Source organism: Podarcis cretensis (assembly GCF_951804945.1).
Source record: "Podarcis cretensis genome assembly, chromosome: 1".
Classification (NCBI taxonomy): domain Eukaryota; kingdom Metazoa; phylum Chordata; class Lepidosauria; order Squamata; family Lacertidae; genus Podarcis; species Podarcis cretensis.
This window is the reverse complement of record NC_137170.1, coordinates 59,403,126-59,425,907: the sequence shown is the minus strand read 5'-3', so window position 1 is coordinate 59,425,907 and position 22,782 is coordinate 59,403,126. Positions and strand designations below refer to the sequence as shown.

The window sequence follows — 22,782 nt, the reverse complement described above, 5'->3', positions numbered from 1 at the left end:
GCAAAATTTGTGATGGGTCCCTACTTTTAAACATGACAGCTCTGGTGAACCAGTTTCCTATAGCAGCTTTGGCATAGATGGGAGCAGGGGACTATTGGGCAATGTTCAAGTAACCTTCATGTTATCCAGTGACACTAATAAATGGCCCATCATTGCTCTGAACTCATAGTTGGAAAGCATTTCAACTAATTTAGCAATCCTTATCAAGGCACACCACTTATTGAGTGAGGGTGCCATTGTGGAAAGGTTGTGCATAAACAAGTATAAAAGCAACAAAACATCACCAACCAAGCTGCTGTTTGCATAGCGAATTATAAAACATCCCATCATGCTTGTTGGGTAAGTTAAACATGTGCTGCAGAATTGAGATTCCAGGGATTGTTGGCAGGCAAGTTAAATAGAACACACAGAAAAATTGGCACTAGGCAGTGAGTGTCTATTATATTATCTGTGAGCTGCAGATCTAGATAAAACATTGTCTGAAATGCTGCCCCATTTAATCCTAGAGTACAATAATACATTCGGACCCGTGATGGGATGTCACAAGACGCTGCTCAGGGTCACTGGACTACAAGGTTACTGCAAGCATTGGCATGAGGAAACATGATGAAGTGGAGATTAGGACTGTCCAAATAACGCCTTCTGAACTCTTACCCACCATGTGAAATATGCCTCACTAGAAATACTTCCTTATAGCCATGTTGGGAAGAAAGAATAGGAACCGTAAGTGTATTTGACAGTAGCCAGCAAAAATATGCTTTCTACGGGTGCAACTGGTAGCAAGTTGTGGTATGGAAACAGAGGCCCATGATGAAAGGGTATGCAGTTCAAATGTCAAGTAGACACTTTTATTATTGAGATAAAAATCTTACAGATAGGAAAAGATGAAAAATAAGTTGGTAGTTTCATTAGATTCAAAAACTCTGCTATGAAAAGTTTAAGTGCACAAAAGTGATACAAGTTTACAAGTAGAATGAAGCACCACAAAGAAAAAACCACAATGCAGTGACTACAATGTAGTAAACAAGTTTTGCTATTCTACTTTCTTTTCCCTGATTTATTTGGTCTCTGTTCTCAATGTGTGGTGCTCTCTCTTACAAGGCTATTTGTCAATAGGTATGAAATGACTTCTTTTTGTTCAAAGTATTTCCTACTCCAGATCAAAACCAGAGCATCTGGATTGCGATCAGCACAGAAGTTAAGCCAAGGACCATCTTACTACCTGCTGTAATTGGGCTGCCATTACACAAATCTTTTTGGCAGCAATGAAATCTGAAGTTTCCAGTCTTGAATTCTTTCTCAATAACGTCAATTTCGCAGTTGGAGTATTTCCAGCACGTAGAGATATTTCTTCCAGTACCTTAAAAAAACAACAACACAAACACAAGATTTTATGGAAAGTAGTTTGCTTTCCTGCTGAGCAAGAAAATTGGGGAGGGGGAGAAGAGTTTAAGAATGTCTATTTAAGTCTTCCATACCTTCCTTACACTTATTTTTAAAAAATATTGCCTATCTGTTCAAAACACGCAAGGTGGCTTTTAAAATACTGTCATAAAAATATAGAGGCAGCATCTAAAAAGAAAAAAAAATAAACCATGTGTTTGCCCCCAAATCGTATTTGAGATATTTTACTTTACAAGAGCTATTTGAAGAAGCAGCCAGCTTCCTATTCCAGTAACAAAGGCAATAGTATCAAGCCAAAGTAACCATCCAACACCCATTTGCTTCTCTGCACAGGGGCAAAGGAGAAAATTAAGGGGAAATGAAAATGTGTACAATAATTTCACATTGAATCCAAGACCTACTTTACTTCTTTAAGTACAAAAGATGTAGTTTGCATGATTTATCACTCAACATGTGTTTTTAATATGCATTTATTATGAAAACATTTTAAATTCACTTTCATGTTCCAAAAAAAATCTATCACCATATCAAGAACAGTGTCTCAGGGAGAGAGCTCTACTTTTTGTGGTACAATGCAAGAAAGATAAACTAATTTTCTTACAAGTATTAGGTTACATCCATTCTCATGGATTGCCCAACTTTAAAATGCTCAGGGACCCCTACCACCTTCCCTTAATGTTTCATCTAATTAAATCAGCCCAGAGACTTCCACATCATCAAATGTACCCAAAAAAGTACAATGCTAGGTGTACAACCAGCAGTTAATGAAGAATGTTAATGAGGATGGGGAGAGAAGAGTCAGAAGCAGGACAATTAAATTTGCCTAATGACATATTTAAACCAATGCAATCTCCTCAACAACCTATCCCTAAAATAATTTGAGGAAAAGGCCTCACTTCAGTGAGTTGGGAGGAAAAAATGCATAAAATACAAGTGCTGACCATAATGAAGTAAAGAAAATAGTTCTTTTAAAATTGTACTTAATCACAAGTTACACATGAATCAGATAAGGCAGCATACTTACCCAAGTTTACCAATATGCAAGAATCAGTATCACCCGAGCATGTGACGTTCGTTTTACATGGACCTATACCATTCAGACACTGATAACATTTTAAGGCAGCTCCTAAATGAAAGAGGGGAGGAGAATAGAAGATGGTCTTATTGCAGGCTTCCATCATGAAACTAGATTCCTAGTAACAAGCTTGAACTACAATATTGATGTAGAAATAATTAAAAGATAAGTTTAAAGTGTTTAAGCGTACCGCAAAGGCATATCAGATGTCACAGCTCATCAGAGCACATACTGCTTTAGTAAAGATCATGCCACCTTACCTGGTTGCTATGTAAAACTCCCCACCACCACCTAGTTCACTTTAACAGTAACAATAAAATTCATCCTTAAGTTGCACTCTGAATGATCTCTGTTGTCCTTCCAATAGGGGAAGCTACAATCCTCCAGAGATTAAGGTAAAGGTAAAGGGACCCCTGACCATTAGGTCCAGTTGTGACCGACTGGGGGAGGGGGTTGCAGCGCTCATCTATCTCACTTTATTGGCTGAGGGAGCAGGCGTACAGTTTCCGGGTCATGTGGCCAGCATGACTAAGCCACTTCTGGTGAACCAGAGCAATGCACGGAAACACCGTTTACCTTCCCGCCGGAGCGGTACCTATTTATCTACTTGCACTTTGACGTGCTTTCGAACTGCTAGGTTGGCAGGAGCTGGGACAGAGCAATGGGCATCCGGGGGATTCGAACCGCCGACCTTCTGATCGGCAAGCCCTAGGCTCTGTGGTTTAACCCACAGTGCCACCTGCATCCCTCTCCAGAGATTACAGGACTTCAAAACCCATCACTCCTGTCAGCATAGGCAAAATATATGAGATGTGGAGTCCAACTACCTCTGGAGGAACATCCCTGCCTGTATCATTGTATTCTAATGTTGTTTTGAACAACTTTATGTAATTTTATTGTGTGTCATCACAGGTTTCCCATGGAAAGGAAAAAAGGAGTTATAAATTTGAACCAAATAAATAAAAATAGTTTGTGGCATTAATGCAAGGCTTTTCTCATCGAGGGAACCAAGTATAATCTAGTATGTATGCAAAAGAGCCATATGAAGAAGTCTGTTCTAGAGTTCCCGATTCAATTCTAGAAGATCTGACTACAATACAGCTGGAGTCAGCACAAACCAGTTTCAACAGCAATACCGCAAGTATAATATCACAAGTATAGATTAAGCTATGAGCCATAAGCCATAAGATGCAGTGGCTGGCATCTCTGAAGAACTACCTACCTACAAAGGAAGAACCTACCACATCCCAGTAGGTTTGCCTCCAGGAGTCAAAATTAAGCAAGTCCTCCTTGGCCTACTAGAATCATAGCCCACCAGAAACCGCCCCCCCCCATATCTATTACTCTTTAGGGGAAATACCAGCAACAACTGTTCAAGTCCACATTTCTCTCCCAGCCCCTGAACCCCTTTTTGTGAAGCCCACCTCCTCTGCTCAGTGCCTTGCTGTAAGTTCACACTATTTTTAATAGTGCACTTGCATACTTACCAAAGTGGCTGAACAAAGTCAGAACAAATGTGGCGATCAAAACGGTGGTAACAAGAGTCTTCATCTTCCAAGTTATTATTTTTCCAGCCTTAGCCTATAAAGCAAAAACACAGTTTGGTTGGTGCTGGATGTTCTGAAGCAACAGTTCAATGTAGCACTACGGCAACTGTTGTCAGCAGAATCTTTTCAACTTGCCAGATGGAATAATCCCCTATCTCCTCCCATCATTGAGCTGTTCTGGAATCCTCCGAACCCCCACCAGAGCCAATTTTAGAGCATTTTGTGGGGGGAAGAGAGGCAAGCCCAGTTGTGTTAGTGGAAAACCTTGTGTAGACTTCCACTACAGCAACCAACCAACCAACCAACCAACCTGCACAATACCACAAAAGCAAATGTCACCATCCTTTGTTAACATGCCTCACAATGAGCAAAATGGAGGCATGTGCTTTTTTTTGTGGGGCGCAACACCCATTTCTGTTTGCTTAACAGAGGTCTTACACAAGAGTGAAATTTGCTTGCATCTCTTAAATTGTGGGCAAATCCTCCCAATTTCTACACCAAACTCTCATTGCCACCCCTTAATGAGACCCCTTTACCCAGTGATGCACAACCACTCCAATCCCTCTTTGGTGCCAATAACTTTATTTGCAGCCACAATTCTATTTCTTTTGGCAAATCGTAGTTTAATCAAGCTGTTCTGGAGCAAGAAAAAAGTAACAGCACTAATGACAAGGCCAAAACAGAAGTCTTGCGCAAATCTGGTAATACTGAAAATGTGTGGTGCAAAAAAAAATATGAGGACTGGCATATCACCCATTTTCTATATGCACTATCCTATGTTACCATAGGGGCAGAATGTAAGGAGACCAATTGTAGTTCGAGCCAGAGTCAGAGACAGGTGGAGACAACTAAGTCTTGGCTTGCCCCACCCTCATCAGGTTACAACGCCAACACTGAGGAGGTGGAAATGGATAGCCAGTGCCACCCTCTGGGCTGGTTCTAAATAAGGAGGCAGGTGGGCGTTGACTGAAGTTGGGGTAGTGCCCCATTTGCCCTCATAGACCAACCTCCTCTGACCAAAGAGAAATCTAATAGCACATCATATATGGATGAATCTTCAGGTAAGGAAAATACAAAGTGGCTGTTATGTACAAAATTATAATCTTATGTACTGTAATCAAGTACAACTTATTTAACCATTGCTAAATCCTATATTGGACCACCTAAACTCCACCAGTTAAACACCATACCTAAACACCACTAGTAAAAGCTTATTGCATAAGCCTAGTTGTCCTAACTACTTGGCCTTCTGGCTTGAGAAGAACGTATCTACCAATGGAATCCCAGGAATGGAAACAAGCTCCTTAGTTCTTGGATTCACAGCCAATATATAGGATCCAGGAAATTCAAAACTGAGGATTAGCCCAGGTAAAAATCAAAGAAAAATGTTTCTTTACTAGCAGCAAGAATGGAATCTGAAAGCAATGTTTTTCTTCTGCAGACAAAATATACCACAGCACAAAAGACATCAGGAAAAACTGTGTGGAAACAATGAAACTAAGACTGAATCCAGAGGATAAAAATAAGACTGTTCCCAAACATCCCAAAAACTGTTTCCAGTTTGATGACTTGTTGCTTTAATTCTCTCTTTTACACTCAACTAAAATTCATTCTGTAGCAGTGACAAGACGAGAAAACTGCAAAAACAGTTTCCGTTATTTATGGGCTCGATGTGATATCAAACCTTATCACCCAGCACTGATAGCTGCATGCAGTAACAAAGCTATTTTCTTCTTAAAACTGGTGAACCCTCTTATCTGGACTGCGGTCTTGTCAATATTTCTGCTTCTAACAAAACATTTCTGCCTGCTTGACACCTCAGTCATCAGTCAAAGCTTCTTGGCCAAAGTTTCCTTCCTCCAGTTTTGCTTTCACGGAGCCTCCAGACTGGACCAGAATTGAACTCAGCAATGCAGCTCATTGCTTTTTTTGGTTGCCATTTCCCCACACAACAGTTCACTTTGAAGTAATAACAAAACAGGATGAATTCCTCTCCAACGGAAGAGGTGCTCCCACATGTTAGTGTGTGGGCTGCAGTGTGTAGGTGTGTTGCGCGAATGCTCAGAGCGCTCCTCCCAGGGCTGGAAAGAGTTTAACCTCTGGTATGCTAGTAAAAATTACTGTTTTGCAAAATGATGCATGTCACCAACATGGAAAGTCTGTAAAGCTCTGCTCTAGAGGCCCAGATGAAAAATCAGCCATGGGCCACACCCATACATATTCCTCAGTAGGCAGCAAACTTTCCACAAGCAAGTAGGGTTGGGTCACACCAGATTGGATCTGCAGCACCTTTGTGTAACGTTTTGCCTTGTGAAATGTAGGATGCTATTTTACACCCCCCCTCTTTCCTCTTGTTAAGTTTCATTTGACAATACCTTTAAATACCGTTTTCTTTACAATAACGTTTCTCCGCCTGATGAGAATAAATGGGAGGAGGTGCGCACATTACAGGTTCCTACTGCGAGGAATACCTCAGACCGTTGCTAAGTACACAAGCCACCGCCTCTAGAGACCGAGACAGACTTCCATTATTTCCCCCCAACTCCCAGTGCAACCAATCCGGATCATACAGAAATGTAGTGAATCCAGTTCCCCACCATGGGCGTATCCAGGATTTGGGGGGGGGGCAGCAAGCTTTTGTTGGGGGAAGACAGAGCCTCAGTTAAGGACTTTTATTGATTTGATTATTTATTTATATTTAAGGCTACGCCTATGGCCCTGTCCATGCGTCGGAATGAGCAACGAGCTTGGAAGGGCCTTATATACGACAAGCTGTGCATTTACTATATAAATAACGATAATGATCTCCAGCATGACGGAAACCTCTCCCCCAGCAGCAGTAGGTGCAGTGGCGTAGCGTGGGGGGTGCAGGGGGGCCGGCCGCACCGGGCGCAACATCTGGGGTTAGGGCAAATCCACGGGTTAGGGGGCGCAAATCCACGGGTTAGGGGGCGCAAATTACTTGCCTTGCCCCGGATGCTGACAACCCACGCTACGCCACTGAGTAGGTGCGCATTTCCCTTCGCTTCGTACAGCGGGAAGGTGGGAATCGGCGCCGCGTCCTCCAATCCCCGCGCTCGAAACCGGGCATTGCTGCGCCTGCCTCGGCTTCTCCGCGAGACCGGCCTACTAAGAGAGCGACTATTTCGGTCCCGCGGCCGCTCCCGAATGCCTTCCACGCGCTTTCCTCATAACGACCCGCCCACCTCCCGGATCCGCCCAGGGATCCGACCCCATTCGCGCCGCTCGCATCTTGCAACGCGGTGCGCCAAGGGACAGAGTGAAGCGCTGGAAAGACTGGAGGAGAAGCCGCGGGGGTGTCGCTGATGATCAAGAAAACCCTGGCGGAAGAAAAGGCCCCTTGCACTCACCCCTCCTCGACTGCGCCGTGCTTCTATCTACACACGCCTCTCAGCTGCTCCGCTCGGCCTTCGGAAATTGTTTTTTATATAGCAAAAGCCAGCCTCGGTTTATCCTCATTGGCCGAGAGCGGGATTCCTGATTGGCTTAAGGGCTAGCGGAGAGGGTGACGTCATGGGTTAACTAGCGGGAATGGCTCCGTTCCAAAATTGCGTTTGATAGGAATTTGCAGTTCCCCTCTGTTCCATTAAAAAAATGGGCGGGGGCTGTAGTTTGTTACAGGTGCTGGAAATTGTAGCTCGGCGAGAGGTAAATTATAGTTCCCAGGATACCTGGGGGAAGTTATGTGCTTTAAATGCACGGTACACAGCACTTCTCTGTCACTGGTGTGAGAGAGGTACTGTAAATAAACGCCACTCATGGGCATAGCGGGGAGGGGGAACAACTGCCCCCCTCCTAAATCAAGTCAATCAATAGAAATATTTAACTAAATGTAGAAACCGTAGAAAGAATTTGAGAGATTTTTTTCCCGAGCACTTGGGGTCAAAAGAAAGTAATTCAAAACAACTGTTCTTGAGACTTTTCATTCCGAATCTGCCAGAGGATGGTGTCAGGTGGGTGTCCTACCCCCCCCCCCCGCAAACATAATTCCTGGCTACGCCCAGGACAGAACTCTGATAGATCCTCGATCAAATATCACCTGCTAATTATTGCTCAGCTGCAGCGCCTGGAAATAGAAAACGGGATGTTCTCTATGCAATCCAGCAGATTCTCCGCCGCTTCCTCCCTCCCCCGAGGAGGGTTTCAGTTTCAAGATCCGTATCTGAGTCTGCTGAAGGACGCTCTGCGTCTGAATTTTATGTTGAAGCACAGCTGGAAACCCGCCTACTGAAAACCAGATATCCAAAGGAGAAAAAGGCTGCCAGAGGAAAGAGTCACCGGCCAGAGGTTTCACGGTCGTTATTTAAACAGGTGCCAGGTCGGAAAAACTAAAATGTGCGCATTGCTACTCCACAAAGTCGGTTCTGAGCAGCCCTGAATTGTAGCGGCGGCCCCTTTTAGATGGGGTGTGTGAGAAGTTCAAGGCTGGCCACGTGGCCATAAAGATAGACACACCTTCCAACATTTTGCGGGATGGAATAAATAGCCTGGCAAATTCTTGTGAAGGTTCAGTGGGCTGGGCTTGATCTGCACAATAAATGTGCTGTTATAGGAGATTATGAAATGGAGGGAGAAGATTCAGACATTTTAAAATATGCATACCTCATGTTTTATTGTACATATTAATGGGGTATTACTATTTAAATGTTCTGATGAATTGTTTATATTAATAATGTGTGCTGAGTTGTGGCGCATAGCTGTCAACTTTTCCCTTTTCTTGTGAGGAATCCTATTCAGAATAAGGGAATTTCCCTTAAAAAGGAAAAAGTTGACAGCTATGTTGTGGAGTTTATTGCTGGGATAATATTGTGTCTAATATGACACTGACATTTAGTAGGCATTCATTAAATACCATTGTTCCTGGCTCAGTTTGGGGTCCATTTCAGCTGGTCCTCATCACCTGAGGTTACTGTGAGAGGGAGTTATTTCACTTACCTGGGCGTAAATCCTGTTGCACTTGGTGAAACTTGGTTCTGAGAAGACATGTATAGGTTTGCTCCGTTAAACATCAAACCTGGGTGGGTGCATATCTTCAGTCCCTGGCTCTCTTGCTTACCCCTTTGGCCTGCAGCACTGCTAATTTCTTTTGGCACTATACCATTGTCCTGTGTTCTCCATGAGAGGCTGAGGGGGTGTTCCTACTTTTATTTTCTTAAAAGTGCCCTGTGGGTGATCAAAACCACTGTGCAAGAGCAGGAATCTAGACAGTTTGATTTTCTTTTACCTTTTTATTAACTTTAACAGGTTATTAACTTTAGCAGGTTTTTACACTACCAGTTACACTTCATACTTGCACAGGTATCTTACCCGTGCCTCTTTGGTGATGTCTTGTGCAGCCATGACAGAATCCTGTTGTGTCTGTTCTTTTTCTGACCTGGGGCTCTGCTAATCTTCTATTTCTTTTTTTCTTCTCACCAGTTAGCAATAACTGATTCCCAGGCTTGCAGCCAATTTTCACCACATCCATATCTGTATCTTTTTCAAAGCACACAGTATCTTTGTCCTTCCTTATTCTGGCTGGTGTGATGCGCTTTCTCTCTCTCTCTCTCTCTCTCTCTCTCTCTCTCTCTCTTTTACTGGGAAAATGGCTTTATAAAAAATTATTCAACCCCTTTTACTTACAGGAAGCATGCCTGCTTGTTTATCTGTACTAGATTATTTCATTCACATTAATTCACAAAAGGGCAATCCTTGGGGATACTGATAGGGTCATTTCAGGGCTTGTTAGGCACAAGTTGGAGAACATGGGGAAATAAAACTGATGGCTAGGGAACTCATTGCAGCTATGCCAATTTATATAACTCAGATGCTGTGGTGCTTAGGCTACAATCCTAGGCACACTTTCCTGGGAGTAAGCTCCGCTGAATTTAATGAGACTTAACTCTGAGCAGATGTATATAGGAGTGCTCTGCCAGCAGCAACTGAGTCAGGTTCAAAGTGGGGCTTAAAATAGGGCTGTAGTGAGCCCTCAGTCTCAAGTTGGGTGGCTACGTGCAAGTCACACATACCTGTACCTTTAATACCTGTGCAGGAGCAGGAATTTCAGCAGGTGTAGCTTATCAGGCAAACGACATCTGCTGAAATTCCCTCAGATACTGTTAAAAGTTTAGGAGCCCCTGTCATCTTTTGCACCTAGCCATCCTAAAGGGATTTTTATTTTTCTCATCCTGTGGATTTCCCCCTGACCCCTCAGCTCCTTCAGCCTGGGGTTGACCCAGAAAACACACACACACACCCCTCTTCCATATTGCCTGGCAGCAGCCTTTGCCAACTTGATGACCACCAGATGTTTCAACTTTTTTCTTTTAAAAAGTCAGACTGATTAGATGCAAAATTATTCACAAAATGTATATATTATGCACATAATCATGTTTGTGTCAAGCTGTATTCAGTACTGGCTTTGGTAGAAATTTTGGTAAATTTGGCAACATTTCTACTTGGAATCTTTATTGGAAAAATTATTATAGTTGCACATTATTGTAGTCAGTGCTTTTTTCAGGTGGTACTCAAAGGTATGCAGTACTGGCACCTCTTTTTTGATGTTAAAAAGTGTGTCACTTGCTATAACAGCTTCATGATACCAGCAGCTATTTTTCTAAAGAAAAAAAAGCACTGATTGTAGTGAGCTAATGGGTTTCACTGTGCCCTTAGGCACTTGTTGGAGTCTTCTGGAAATAAATAAGTTGCTGCTTTCAAACAGTGTGTCAATACTGCATGAATGCTTTGTGTGTGCAACATAACCATTGATCTCAGTGTAATTTTGCTGCTGTTTGACAATGCTGCCAGCTGTGTATTATTTTTTTCACTGGACATTTGTTAAAAAAAGATCAAGACAGAACATAGACATGTAATCAGTACAGGATAAGGTTTTGATTCAAAGTTGCTATAGGCTCTATGTGGCCTACACTCTATAGGAAATATTTGACAAGAGTTGGGAATATGAACAATGATTCCCAAATGTAGGATTGCAGAAATGTGACCTTTCCATTCATATACATTATGCTTCTTAAAAAGTGCTTTCACTGTCCAAGAGTCTTGGAGAAGGGTAGCCAATGTGGTGCCAGCCAGATGTTTTGGACGGCAATTCCCAGCCAGCATTGGTCAGGGATGATAGGAGCTGGGGTCCTTATCAAGCAAAGGACATCACATTGTCTACCCCTAATCTTGGCTATTGCTTCAATGCAACACAACTTGGAAAGGGGACACAGCTTTGGTATGAATATAGCATTGGTAGAACATATGCTTTGCACACAGAAGATGTCACCCCTGGAATCTCCAGGAAGGGCTAGAAAGAGGCCCTGTCTGAAATTCCCTTGCCAGTTAGTATAAACCAGCCTTTCCCAACCCTGTCCATCCAGATGTTTTTGATCACCCATCATTTCTGAATTTTGCCTGGGCTGTATGGGACTGACAAGAGTTGTAATCTAAAACATTTGGATGGCCTCAGGTTGGGGGAAGTTGGTACCGAGCTATATAGACCATTGCTAAGGCTGCATAGAAGGCAGCTTCTTATGTTCCTAATTTCCAAACAACCACACATTACACAGAGGTGTGTTTTATTTACTGTTTTATAGTTGTTGTTTTAAAAAAGAACCATCACCAGTCATGTTCCAAGTGATTGAACAGTTTGTTTAACAAATCCATGTTGATGAAACATGTATAGTGTATAAATGGAAAATATGGCACTATCTGCGTACAACGGCTCAAAATTAGATGTGTGCTATCCTGGAGTGAAGGTTAACAGCAACTAAAGGTTTTTTTGGGTGGGGAGGGAGAGCTTTTTGCCCCCACAACTAGCCTATTACCACCTGAAAGGATACACACACACACAAGAATAACATGGAAGACCAATGCATGGAAGACTATTGCAGAAGAAAGAAGAATTCTAAAAAGTAGCTACTATCTATTCAATGGGTGTAATTGTAAACAAAGCCAGTGTGCTCTTTATAGCAGGGATCAAGAACCTGTGGCTGCCCTGAAGTTGTTACACCATCAGTCCCAACAAGCATGGCCAGTGGTCAGGACTAATGGGAATCGGAATTCAACAACATCCAGAGGGCCACAGATTCACCACCCTTGCTATATACATAGTATATAAGCATTATTCACAGTAAATGCATTTATTGCAATGCTAGTAGTATATTGGCAGTTTAAAAAACATGGCAAGAAGTTCATTGTTTCTTGAATGACTATAGAAAGAGTAATAACTATAGGCCGTCATATATACCAGCTAATAGTAGGCTAATGCGTTTCACATCTGATTACAGTATAAAGAGCCTCCCCTCATTGGACAAAGTCTTCACACTAAACTCAAAGTTGAAATGTCATTAGGCTGCAATTCTAAATGCACTTCCTGAAGGTAAGCTTCATTGCTATATGAGGGAATTGCATGTAAGTGTGCTATAAGGATCCGGAAGTAAGTGTTCAAACAGCAGATATATGCTACTACACGTTTATCAGCAAGACTTCTGCAAATGAAACAATGATACAAGCATTTTGCTGCAGTGTTTTAGCATTTTAAAGCTGAGCAGAGGCAGATTACTCACCACCACTCCAGATGTTTATATAAAACTTTGACCAAATCAAACTACACTACCAACAACATTGTCATCAACACAAGCTGCCTGTGAATCTAGTTGACTTACAGTCTAAGAAAGGGTCAGGGTATGTTCTTTTCAGCCAAGAGGGGGCAGCTGCCCCCCTAAATCCAACAAAAGGCCTGCTCCTCCTAACAAAAATCCGGCTATCCCCATGGACCAAGGGCTGAATTTTCTCCTTCCAGGGACAGCATGTCAATGGTGAGCAGGGCTAGAGACCAAAGTGATCAGAAGACACAACCCTTTTCTTTATAGGGCAGGCTTCTATGTGCATCATTTCCATAAAAGGAAGCAGGAGGCATTATCACAGGTCAAGGACCCATTCCAGCTTTGAGGAAGGCATGGAGTAAGGACAGGGAGAGTCCTGAGGGCAAGATAAAGAGGCTGAGAGGGCAGCAATGGACTGAGATGGACTGGCAGAGCCACCATGGCATCCACTGCCCTGTCACTTATGTCAGTCAAGGTGGAAGCGGGGGGGTGGGGGCGGAGAGGCAAATTGCTGCGTGCCAGACGGGAGCAGCAAGCAGACCCAGATTGGGCCCGATGCCATCAAATGACTGCAGCAGGACTTGCATGGGATCCCAGCTGGCTCCGCTCCTCCCAGAACGCCAAATTTGGGGGCTTACTGTGGCCTACCACTGATGAGGATCACACCATTCAGCAGGCAGAATGGAAAGCTCTGCACCAGCAAAGGGACTCTTGGAATCACTGGCAGGGCTAGGCAGAGAGACACTGCTGCCCAGTCTGAACCTCCCCCAGCCTGGTGCCAAGGGGGTTTGGATGCTAATCTAAACCAGTAAGCACCATGTCTTGGTGTCAATTTGTTTATTGCCGACTTAATTTCGATTTTATTGGGAATTCCTCTGCTCTGCCATCAAGCACCTAGAAATGTAATGTGCCGTACAAATAGGGATGATTTACATATTAGGTCCATTAAGTAGATGGCTCTTTGCATACAGTTCTCCTTTCATCTCTGCAAGTGTTGGATATGAAAGATTCCAGAGAGCTAAGAAAGAATGTGTTTGTTTCTACATAAGAACTGCCACCTGGAGCAGGTTAAAGCAGCCTCCCCCACCACCACCCCTGGCTGTTGACCAGCCCTAAGAATCATGGAGGTGGCTCAGTTGCTAAAGGACATCAGAATACACTGGCTGAGAACATTTTATTACAGAATGGGTTTCTCTCATTCAGGAGTGTTTTCGTGTTTTCCAAGTTATCTGAAAAGGGGATTTTAACCGGTCCTGGCAGCTCCTTCTCTTTTGTGTATCTGAATACTTTTCTGGTTTAAGACAATGCACCCCTTCTCCAAATGCTGCAGACGTATCAACTAAAAAAAGGATGGGAAAGTGTGATGTGTATAGACAACACATTTTTAAAAGCTCCATATCACAGGAACATCATCCAAATCACAGTCATTGCAGAAATGGCTAGAGGAACTGTACTGACCATGGTGTTTAAACTTTTGTTGCAGAGATCTCTTTGGCAACAAAGGAATCTAAAACTGTCAGCGTTAAAGTAATTGGCAACTTGTTCTGTGGTACACTGTGACATTTTCCAGCAGCTATAGGTTCTCAAATGCACTGTAAAAAGAAAAGAAAAGAAAAATGACGCCCCAAAATAAGCAATTGAAAACTTGACAGCTTAAAATACGTTTGCTTTCTGTTGAAAATTTTTTTTTAAAAAAACAATGCTTAACAAAAGCTGCTGATTTGATAACTTTATAAGGATACCATAACTTATAATATGGTTTATATGGTAAATATGGAAGCTGTTTTTAAAAAAACCAAATGTCTCAATACTTTGCAGTAGTTGCACCATCTTGCATAGATGTAGGGTATAATCCCATTGAATATTGGAGTGGATCTTGAGTTGCTCTTTTGTGAACGGAGGGTCTCCTGTTCACAGAAGGGGCTGCTTTAGTGCACGACATAGCTTTTGCCCTCATCCCATGTCAAGCAGATAAATCATCTACGTCAGATTCTCATGCCACTCCTAGCTTCTAAAGGTAAAGGTAAAGGTACCCCTGCCCGTACGGGCCAGTCTTGACAGACTCTGGGGTTGTGCGCCCATCTCACTTAAGAGGCCAGGGGCCAGCGCTGTCCGCAGACACTTCCGGGTCACGTGGCCAGCGTGACATCGCTGCTCTGGCGAGCCAGAGCCGCACACGGAAACGCCGTTTACCTTCCCGCTGGTAAGCGGTCCCTATTTATCTACTTGCACCCGGGGGTGCTTTCGAACTGCTAGGTTGGCAGGCGCTGGGACCGAGCAGCAGGAGCGCACCCCGCCACAGGGATTCGAACCGCCGACCTTTCGATCGGCAAGTCCTAGGCACTGAGGCTTTAACCCACAGCGCCACCTGGGCCCCTACTCCTAGCTTCTACTCCATCTCAAAAACAAACCACTTCTTTAAAAAAAGAAAGAAACCCTAAACACTGGAATTAATTTATGCAAAAGAAAGAAGCAGATATGTAAAAATATAATATAACCTTAAGCCAGGCTTCCTCAACCTCAGCCCTCCAGAAGTTTTGGCCTACAACTCCCATGATCCCTAGCTAGCAGGACCAATGGTCAGAGATGCTGGGTAATGTAGTCTCAAAACATCTGGAGGGCCAAGGTTGAGGAAGCCTGCCTTAAGCTAAGCCCGCAGCAGTTCTCAACCTGTGGGTCCCCAGATGTTGTTAGACTACAACTCCCATCATCCCCGAGCTCTGGTCTTGCTAGCTAGGGGTGATGGGAGTTGTAGTTCAACAACATCTGGGGACCCACAGGTTGAGAAAGGCTGATAAGGGATGCAGCAAACTGGGCCCCAAAGGATGATTGTATGAAACGGGCTTTCTGAGAAAAGGACTTCTCATATAATGCCACTATGCAAATCCATGGGGTGGCTGCACTTTGCATACTGTGTACAGTACAGATTGCCTCGTCTCAAAAAGCAGATCGTAGAGTTGGAAAGTGTTCAGAAAGGGCTTATTAGTAGTATAGGATTGTGCTGCAAGAGACACTCAAACCAAGAGTGAGACTGATATACTGCTGCATATTATACATACCAAACCTAATTTGCAAGCAAGCATCCTCTTCGTAGCTACAGGTAAGGTTTGTCCTACACAGGAAGGGGCTTTGTTCGCAAGTGTAACATCGGAGTGCATAGCCTGAGATACAAAGGGAGATTTTGTTAAACTAATGAAATATCTATATAGCACGATAATCTAAAGTATTTTAGGTATACTGCCACAGTAAACAAACATTAGGCCAATATGACAACTCACATCATAATGAATATTGGAGGAGGAGAGGAGAGAGGATGGTAGCTTTCCTAATGCCACTTAAATAGTTTGCGGTTAAAGTAAGATTTGGGGACCTCCAGCTCACCTGAGTAGCTGTCGCTTCATACCCCAATTCAATTTTTGGTAAAAGGAAAACTCACAACACATCACTGCTTTGATCACTACACCAAAAGTTTCTTTTTTGCTTTTGTTCTTGCTTTACCGTCTCCAATAGTAAAGTGTAAAATACTTTTTGTTTTTACAGACCTTATATAGGACTTTTTTAAAGGCAGGGTTTTGTTTTTTTAATTGATCTAGGATTCAACTAATAATGAAAGAACTCAAGGAAATCTTCTCTCCTGTCCAAGTTTGATTACTTTGACACAGTAGTAGGTAATGAGACAAATAGAGAGGAAGAGCCCCCTACTGGACAAAGGATTGAACTGGGCAGCTTTTGGCTCCTGTTGAGAGTTCAGTCTTAAGAAATCAATAGGCTTAAGTGCATCTGCATTATGAATTAGACAACAGTAGTTTGACATCTAAAAACAAATTGTTCATTATGTAGAATATCCAGGCAGATATGGTGGAACATTTTGCCTCAACTGCCATCCAACTCTACCTGTTTCCACTAATTGCTGTGGAAACCTTCTTCCAGGGACAGAGAACCCATAGCCTCCAGATGCTGTTCGACTCCAGCTCCTATCAGCCCTAGGCAGCATAGCCCAATGGTCAGTGAAGATGGGAGTTGGAGTCCAAAAGCAGCTGGAGAGCTATGGGTTCCCTGTCCCAGCCATGCTGATTCCTGACTGACTACATCAAATAAAATCACCTGCCATGTATGATGGAACTAAGCAAATTTCCCATTTTTGGTGCCTGCACATGGGATATGTAAACCCAAGCATATGTGTTCAGCACCTGATAGGTCACTACTACATCACTATTTATTATGTTTGTGCTGACTAACCTGCTGTGTTTCCTAGGCTGTGCATTATATACAAAATAATAATTCAAAGTTTACCAACAAAACAATTACAGCATTTGATGGACACATCCACCAAAGGACTGCACAGAATGCTTGCTAGGTTGCATGTTGTTCAGGACCATTGCCCATCTTCTCCTCTCAGGCTTTAAAATCCTTTCTGGTTAACTGTATGCCAACTGCTATGTTCACATCAGTTGCTGTATTCTGTACAGCACTTGAACAGATACAATAGAAACTGAAAACTTTCTATAGGTTTCCATCAAATTTACACCACTGCACAGGTGTTCAGTGGTCACTGAGCCACTCCCTTCAAGGAGCTTCAAGGAGGATACCTACCGGAACTGCAGGACACAGTTACAATAATGAATATTGTAAGCAGAATGCTGTTCATTTTGTCCATGGCTCCCCTGAAGTCTAGAAAGAGAAATTCACATGAGACTGGGGCCATGCCCATAATTTGTTTGTTCCATTCAAAGCTGTTATTAGACTTTAGGAGAGAGAATATCAACTGAGCCTTGAGAAGGAGGCAAATGAACAAAGTTACCTTCTTACATTTTTTTTTACACTAATACACCCCTCCCTTCCACTATTACATCAGTTTTAACAGTCATAGCTTCCATAGCTTCCCAGGAACTCTAGTTTGATAATTGTGCTGTTTTCAAATTAAATTATGTTACACGTTTTAAAAAGATTTTACTATTTATTTATTTATTTATTTGCTTTTAGGCTGCGCTGGAAAAGAAGCAGGTAGCAGCATGCTCTGGGGACCCTGTAGGAGGTTTGGAGAAACACATACAAAAATATTTTAAAAAGAAAACCTAATAGGGGGGAAACAACCCAAGTCCAGCCCAGCCCAAGAAGAACTGAGTATGCTCAGCAACCAAAAATATTGAGTCAGCTTGAAAAGAGAAATAGGAAAGGAGAACTGCAGAAAGAGACAGAGAGGAGGAAAATGATGGGCTGGCAGTTTAATACTTCAAGGTCAATGGTAATAGTGGCAATAATTTTAAGACAACAGCCAGAGAAACCAGCAAGCTGGACTGTTTCAAACTTCAGCTTCCAAACATATTCTGTTTGTTCATACAATCCACATTTCTGCTGAAAACGTATAACACAGACACTATATGTATTGCTTTTAAAGTGTATTTTGAAGATTATACAGTTCACACTACCATTACATGCAGTGGATGGCCCTGCAGTGGATATAGGAGAGAGTACGGATGGTTTCAACGAGAAAAGCTTGTATTCATCATGTCTTCCTGAGAGGTTTACAGCTTCTCCATCAAATAGCCACCCAGGTATCTGTTTCAGATCTAGTTTACAAGCATTTAACTCTTCAAAATGTGGGTGGTTGTCACAGATGTGCACTTGTTCTCTTGGTAGACCTCCTCTTAAGCATCCTGTCTTTCGATTAAGTTGGATAATGGAGGTCTGCAATCAAGATCCCTTTTCCAGGTTTGTATTTTACAATACATACTTAGAATCATAGAATTGTGGAATTGTAGAGTTGGAAGGGACCCTAAGGGTCATCTAGTCCAACCCCTTGCAATGCAGGAGTCACTGAAAGATGGCCATCCAATCTTGCCTTCTGAAGGAGAGTCTACCGCCTTCTGAAGGAGTCTGTTGCACTGCTGACAGCTTTTAATGTCAGAAAGTTCTTCCTGATGTTTAGCCAGAATCTCCTTTCTTGTCATTTGGATCCATTGGTTTGGGTTCTGAGCTCCAGAGCACTTATACCCTTGCAGTTTCAGAATAATACATTGAGGGATTGGTGGTACTGAAATGGCAGGCACTTTGAGTATGCTCTCTAATTGGTTTTTGGTCCGTTTTCCACTGTGAAGATGGCCAAGTGTACAGACTTGTGATTTGTTGTTGTTGTTGTTTGTTGCTGTTCCATTTTTATTGTTAATTATTTAACTGAACAAGTAAGCAAGCCAAAACAAATAAGAGTGTAAGTACAATATGCAGTGTTATCAATTGCCCTGTAATCCAAGCAGTGATGTGAACATGGTGTCAAGTCAAGTGTCCAGCCCTTCTGCTTCACCTTGAGTTCCTTGCAATGTATCCTTCCACAACATTCCATGTGTTGATGGTGGCTGACAATTATATTCCCTTTTTAGAAGCGTATGCAATAAAGTAGTCCTAGACTTCATTTTTAAAAATGCCTTCTGTATTTTGGTTTGCTAATGCTCTCATTTGTTTTGAAAGGTGAGCTGTCCAAACATATTTTTTTTAACAACCTGATGGAAAGGAAGGACAGCTACAAAAATATTCTGAATGAATTTCTATCAGTACTGAAGACATTGGATGCTTTGGAGATCCAGATGTTACTAGCTGCTGCAAACCTGAGGGTAGATATTCATTAGGCACTTTATACAAATCTTTTCAGATGCCAGTATTAATCTGTCTTCAACATATGACTGATTTAGATAGGATTCCTGCACTGTAAGGGGGGTTGACTAGATGACTCTTGGGGTCCCTTCCAGCTCTAGATTACTACGTTTCTGTGAATACAGTATTGAATTTTGAATAGTATAAAATTTGTACTATGTTTTCTAAAATAAAGTGGACTACATTACAGAGCCGTAACATATCACACATACCCTCTCAGCCAAAGTCCTCAGCTCCAAACATGCCATGTGGGTGGATACAGCTGCAGGCTTGTTGTTGTTGTTATTTTGAACTAATTTTACAGACTGCTGCCAACTCCTACTTGGAACACCCAAATTTTGGGGTGGGAATTCTGCCTTCTAACATGCTAAAACATACACACAGTTTGGCTCACTAAGAGCAATGGCTCTAGGAGATTCCATTACTTTATGTTTCAGTGATATTTTATGTTCTCAGAGAAAACGACCCACTCTTTCACACTAGGAAAAGCAATGAGTTAACAGGGAAAAAAACAGCAAGTGCCTTGATTAACTTTGGCCAGCTCCCTGCAGTTCCTATCACTTTGCAGCACCACCATACTAAACAGAGAAGAGAGGGTATTTAAAGACACACAAGATCCTAATTTGGGGCGTTACCAAAGCTAGAATTATTGGGGAGCAGCAATGTATCAGGTAACCTTAGATCATGGGAAAGGGGACCAGAACCAGGGGTTTGATGGAGGCAGAGCATCTTTTATCTTTCAGCATTGCCTCTGCAGTCTCCTTCCACGTGCTCCTTCCACGATCCCGAGATAATTCTCTTTGCGACCCGCAGAAAGCAGCAAGAGGACAGACCCTAGTTAGGACGTTCTCGGACGACAGGAAGGGCGCTTTGGGGAGGGGCTGTTTGGTAGGATCGCCTTCTCATGCCAATGGGGAGGCAAAGGTTTGGAAAGCTGCACCCACTGAATGGAATCGCTTCTGAACGGACCAGTGGCGTAGCGTGGGGGGTGCAGGGGGGGCCGGCCGCACCGGCGCAACATCTGGGGGTTAGGGTTAGGGGGCGCAAATCCATGGGTTAGGGGGCGCAAATCCACGGGTTAGGGGGCGCAAATCCATGGGTTAGGGGGCGCAAATTACTTGCCTTGCCCCGGGTGCAGACAACCCACGCTACGCCACTGGAACGGACACAGCAGAAAGCACGGGAGCCCAATGTAGTCGATGCACACCCAACGCCCCCCGCCCGCCACACGCACCACACATCCCCTTGCGACCTCCGACCCCCCACCTACCACAGTATTGCCTACACTGGCCGGCAGCAGTTCCCCAGCCTTTGGGGAAGGGAGGTCTCTCCCAACCCTAGTTGGAGAGGATGCTTTCTGCTCCCTGGTCTCCTGCCCTTCCCCGCAAAATTAACCCCTAAATGCAACCTGCTTAGTCTAGGCTCATTTCGCCCCTATCCCTCTCCTCTCCGGAGACCCAGCGAGTTGCCCCGCCTGCTCTGGGGGTGTCCCTTCCCCACCTTCCAGGCGGGATTAAAGCAATTAAATGACGACTCCTGAGGGGGAAAACGGAGGGCAAGCCCTCGAAACCGGCCCTTAGCGCGCCAAGTGCCCGGCCCGCCGCTCACCCTCCTGCCCGCAGCTCGACGCTCCGCCGCAATCCCTCTGCAGCAAAATCCTGGCCCGCCGGTTTCCCTCGCGCCCAGAAGAGCGCGCCGCTTCCTCTCGGGCACCAGGACGCTCCGCCTCCCGCGCGGCGAGGCTGGTCTGCGGCAATGCGGAGAGCGGCCGAAGCAGCGAAATAGAAGCGTTTCAATGATGGGAGCGAGCAAGGGGGGAAAGCGACCAGAGGGCGGGGCGAAGCGGGCTCGGCCTGTACCTCTAAACGGCTGGCCGGGAGGAGCGAGGCCTTGAGGGGGTGGTCGTCGTCGTCGGGGTGGGAAATTGGGCTTGGGAATAAAACCGCAGGCATTGTTGCCTCCCCTCAAAAAGGATATTGTAGAGTCGGAGAGCGGAGAAAGGCCACCCGGGCTAACAACGGGATGGGGCGGCTCCCCTTGGAGGAAGGCTGCACCATTGGGGACTTTTTAGTTCAGGGAAAAGGCGAGGGAGAGGCAGCACGGGGGGGGGGGGTTAATTTGCTTAAAAGTGCGAAGAAAGTCCATACAGAAAAAAAGGTTTTCTCCCTCCTAAGGCTAGAACTCATGGCCAGTCACCGAAGCTGAATGTTAAGACGATTCAGGACAGGCAGAGGAAAGGACTTTTTCCAGCTTGAAGGGCTTTGAGAATTAAGAGTAATTAGGCTGTGGGTTAAACCACAGAGCCTAGGACTTGCGGATCAGAAGGCTGGCGGTATAAATTATTATACAACTATGGCATTGAGAAAATTCAAACGCTTTCCACAATGTAACAAGTTCACTCTTTTTGGAAATTATAGTTGCAGATTACTTCAGCTAGGAGTATCAATTTGATATTTTCTTAATTATGAATTTTAATTTTTACTCCCCCCCCCATCTTGTGTACCAAGTAAAGGTAAAAGGTAAAGGTACCCCTGCCCGTAGGGGCCAGTCTTGACAGACTCTGGGGTTGTGCGCCCATCTCACTTAAGAGGCCAGGGGCCAGCGCTGTCCGGAGACACTTCCGGGTCACGTGGCCAGCGTGACATCGCTGCTCTGGCCAGAGCCAGAGCCAGAGCCGCACACGGAAACGCTGTTTACCTTCCCGCTGGTAAGTGGTCCCTATTTATCTACTTGCACCCGGAGGTGCTTTCGAACTGCTAGGTTGGCAGGCGCTGGGACCAAGCAGCGGGAGCGCACCCCGCCGCAGGGATTCGAACCGCCAACCTTTCGATCGGCAAGCCCTAGGCGCTGAGGCTTTAACCCACAGCGCCACCTGCGTCCCCTACAAGTTGGTAAAACCTAATTATATATCATTCAGAGGAACATCTGGGCCACACTATCAGTGAAGGGCTACAGCTTATTTGTATATTGTCTGCACTGTGGGAAGAAGGCCCAAGGTTCAATCCGCAGCATTTCCAGGGATGATGGGAGTTGTAGTCCCAACAACATCTGGAGGTCCCTACAGGTCCCTATCCTGGCATAGAAGTCTATGACAGATTTTCCAGTTTTATTACAGGTGAATCCTTTCTACCACTGCTGCTTAACAGTACAATCCTAGTCATGTCTACTTGGGAGTAGAATAGGATTTACTCCCAGGTATGTGTGTATGTGAAGGGACGTGGGTGGCACTGTGGGTTAAACCACAGAGCCTAGAACTTGCCGATCAGAAGGTCGGTGGTTTGAATCCCCACGACGGGGTGAGCTCCCGTTGCTCAGTCCCTGCTCCTGCTAACCTAGCAGTTCGAAAGCACGTCAAAGTGCAAGTAGATAAATAGGTACCGCTCCGGTGGGAAGGTAAACGGCATTTCTGTGCACTGCTCTGGTTCGCCAGAAGCAGCTTAGTCATGCTGGCCACATGACCCGGAAGCTGTATGCCAGCTCCCTCGGCCAATAAAGCGAGATG

The 22,782-nt window shown here is 44.2% G+C and overlaps 2 protein-coding genes and 1 long non-coding RNA gene across 3 annotated transcripts; 1 reads left to right on the top strand and 2 right to left on the bottom strand.

Moving 5' to 3' along the window:
* Window positions 1-821: 821 nt before the first annotated feature.
* Window positions 822-7,443, bottom strand: LOC307224281 (CD59 glycoprotein-like). Its single transcript, XM_079991022.1, has 4 exons — window positions 7,398-7,443; window positions 3,967-4,060; window positions 2,429-2,530; window positions 822-1,360 (listed from the first exon to the last, which is right to left on the bottom strand). Exons 2-4 carry the CDS (start codon window positions 4,028-4,030, stop codon window positions 1,161-1,163), a joined length of 366 nt encoding a protein of 121 aa, XP_079847148.1. The 5' UTR covers window positions 4,031-4,060; window positions 7,398-7,443; the 3' UTR covers window positions 822-1,160.
* On the top strand, window positions 2,917-7,384 carry LOC307224287. The gene is made up of 3 exons (XR_013842459.1): window positions 2,917-3,729; window positions 5,468-6,869; window positions 7,035-7,384. It is a non-coding gene; the product is annotated as an uncharacterized lncRNA (long non-coding RNA).
* A 4,154-nt stretch (window positions 7,444-11,597) lies between the features above and the next one.
* CD59 (CD59 molecule (CD59 blood group)) lies at window positions 11,598-21,156 on the bottom strand. Its single transcript, XM_079975566.1, has 4 exons — window positions 20,889-21,156; window positions 17,226-17,303; window positions 15,692-15,793; window positions 11,598-14,224 (listed from the first exon to the last, which is right to left on the bottom strand). The coding sequence occupies exons 2-4, from the start codon at window positions 17,287-17,289 to the stop codon at window positions 14,031-14,033; spliced, it is 360 nt and encodes a 119-aa protein (XP_079831692.1). The 5' UTR covers window positions 17,290-17,303; window positions 20,889-21,156; the 3' UTR covers window positions 11,598-14,030.
* Window positions 21,157-22,782: the final 1,626 nt, after the last annotated feature.

Excerpts from the sequence above, each read along its gene's own strand:
- LOC307224281 (XM_079991022.1), bottom strand. The coding sequence starts at position 4,030 with ATGAAGACTCTTGTTACCACCGTTTTGATCGCCACATTTGTTCTGACT. Across the intron at positions 2,531-3,966 it reads GACTTTGTTCAGCCACTTTG|GAGCTGCCTTAAAATGTTAT; the intron begins GTAAGTATGCAA and ends TCTTTCATTTAG. Across the intron at positions 1,361-2,428 it reads TTGCATATTGGTAAACTTGG|GTACTGGAAGAAATATCTCT; the intron begins GTAAGTATGCTG and ends TGTTTTTTTAAG.
- CD59 (XM_079975566.1), bottom strand. The coding sequence starts at position 17,289 with ATGGACAAAATGAACAGCATTCTGCTTACAATATTCATTATTGTAACT. Across the intron at positions 15,794-17,225 it reads AACTGTGTCCTGCAGTTCCG|GCTATGCACTCCGATGTTAC; the intron begins GTAGGTATCCTC and ends TTTGTATCTCAG. Across the intron at positions 14,225-15,691 it reads TTGCTTGCAAATTAGGTTTG|TGCATTTGAGAACCTATAGC; the intron begins GTATGTATAATA and ends TTCTTTTTACAG.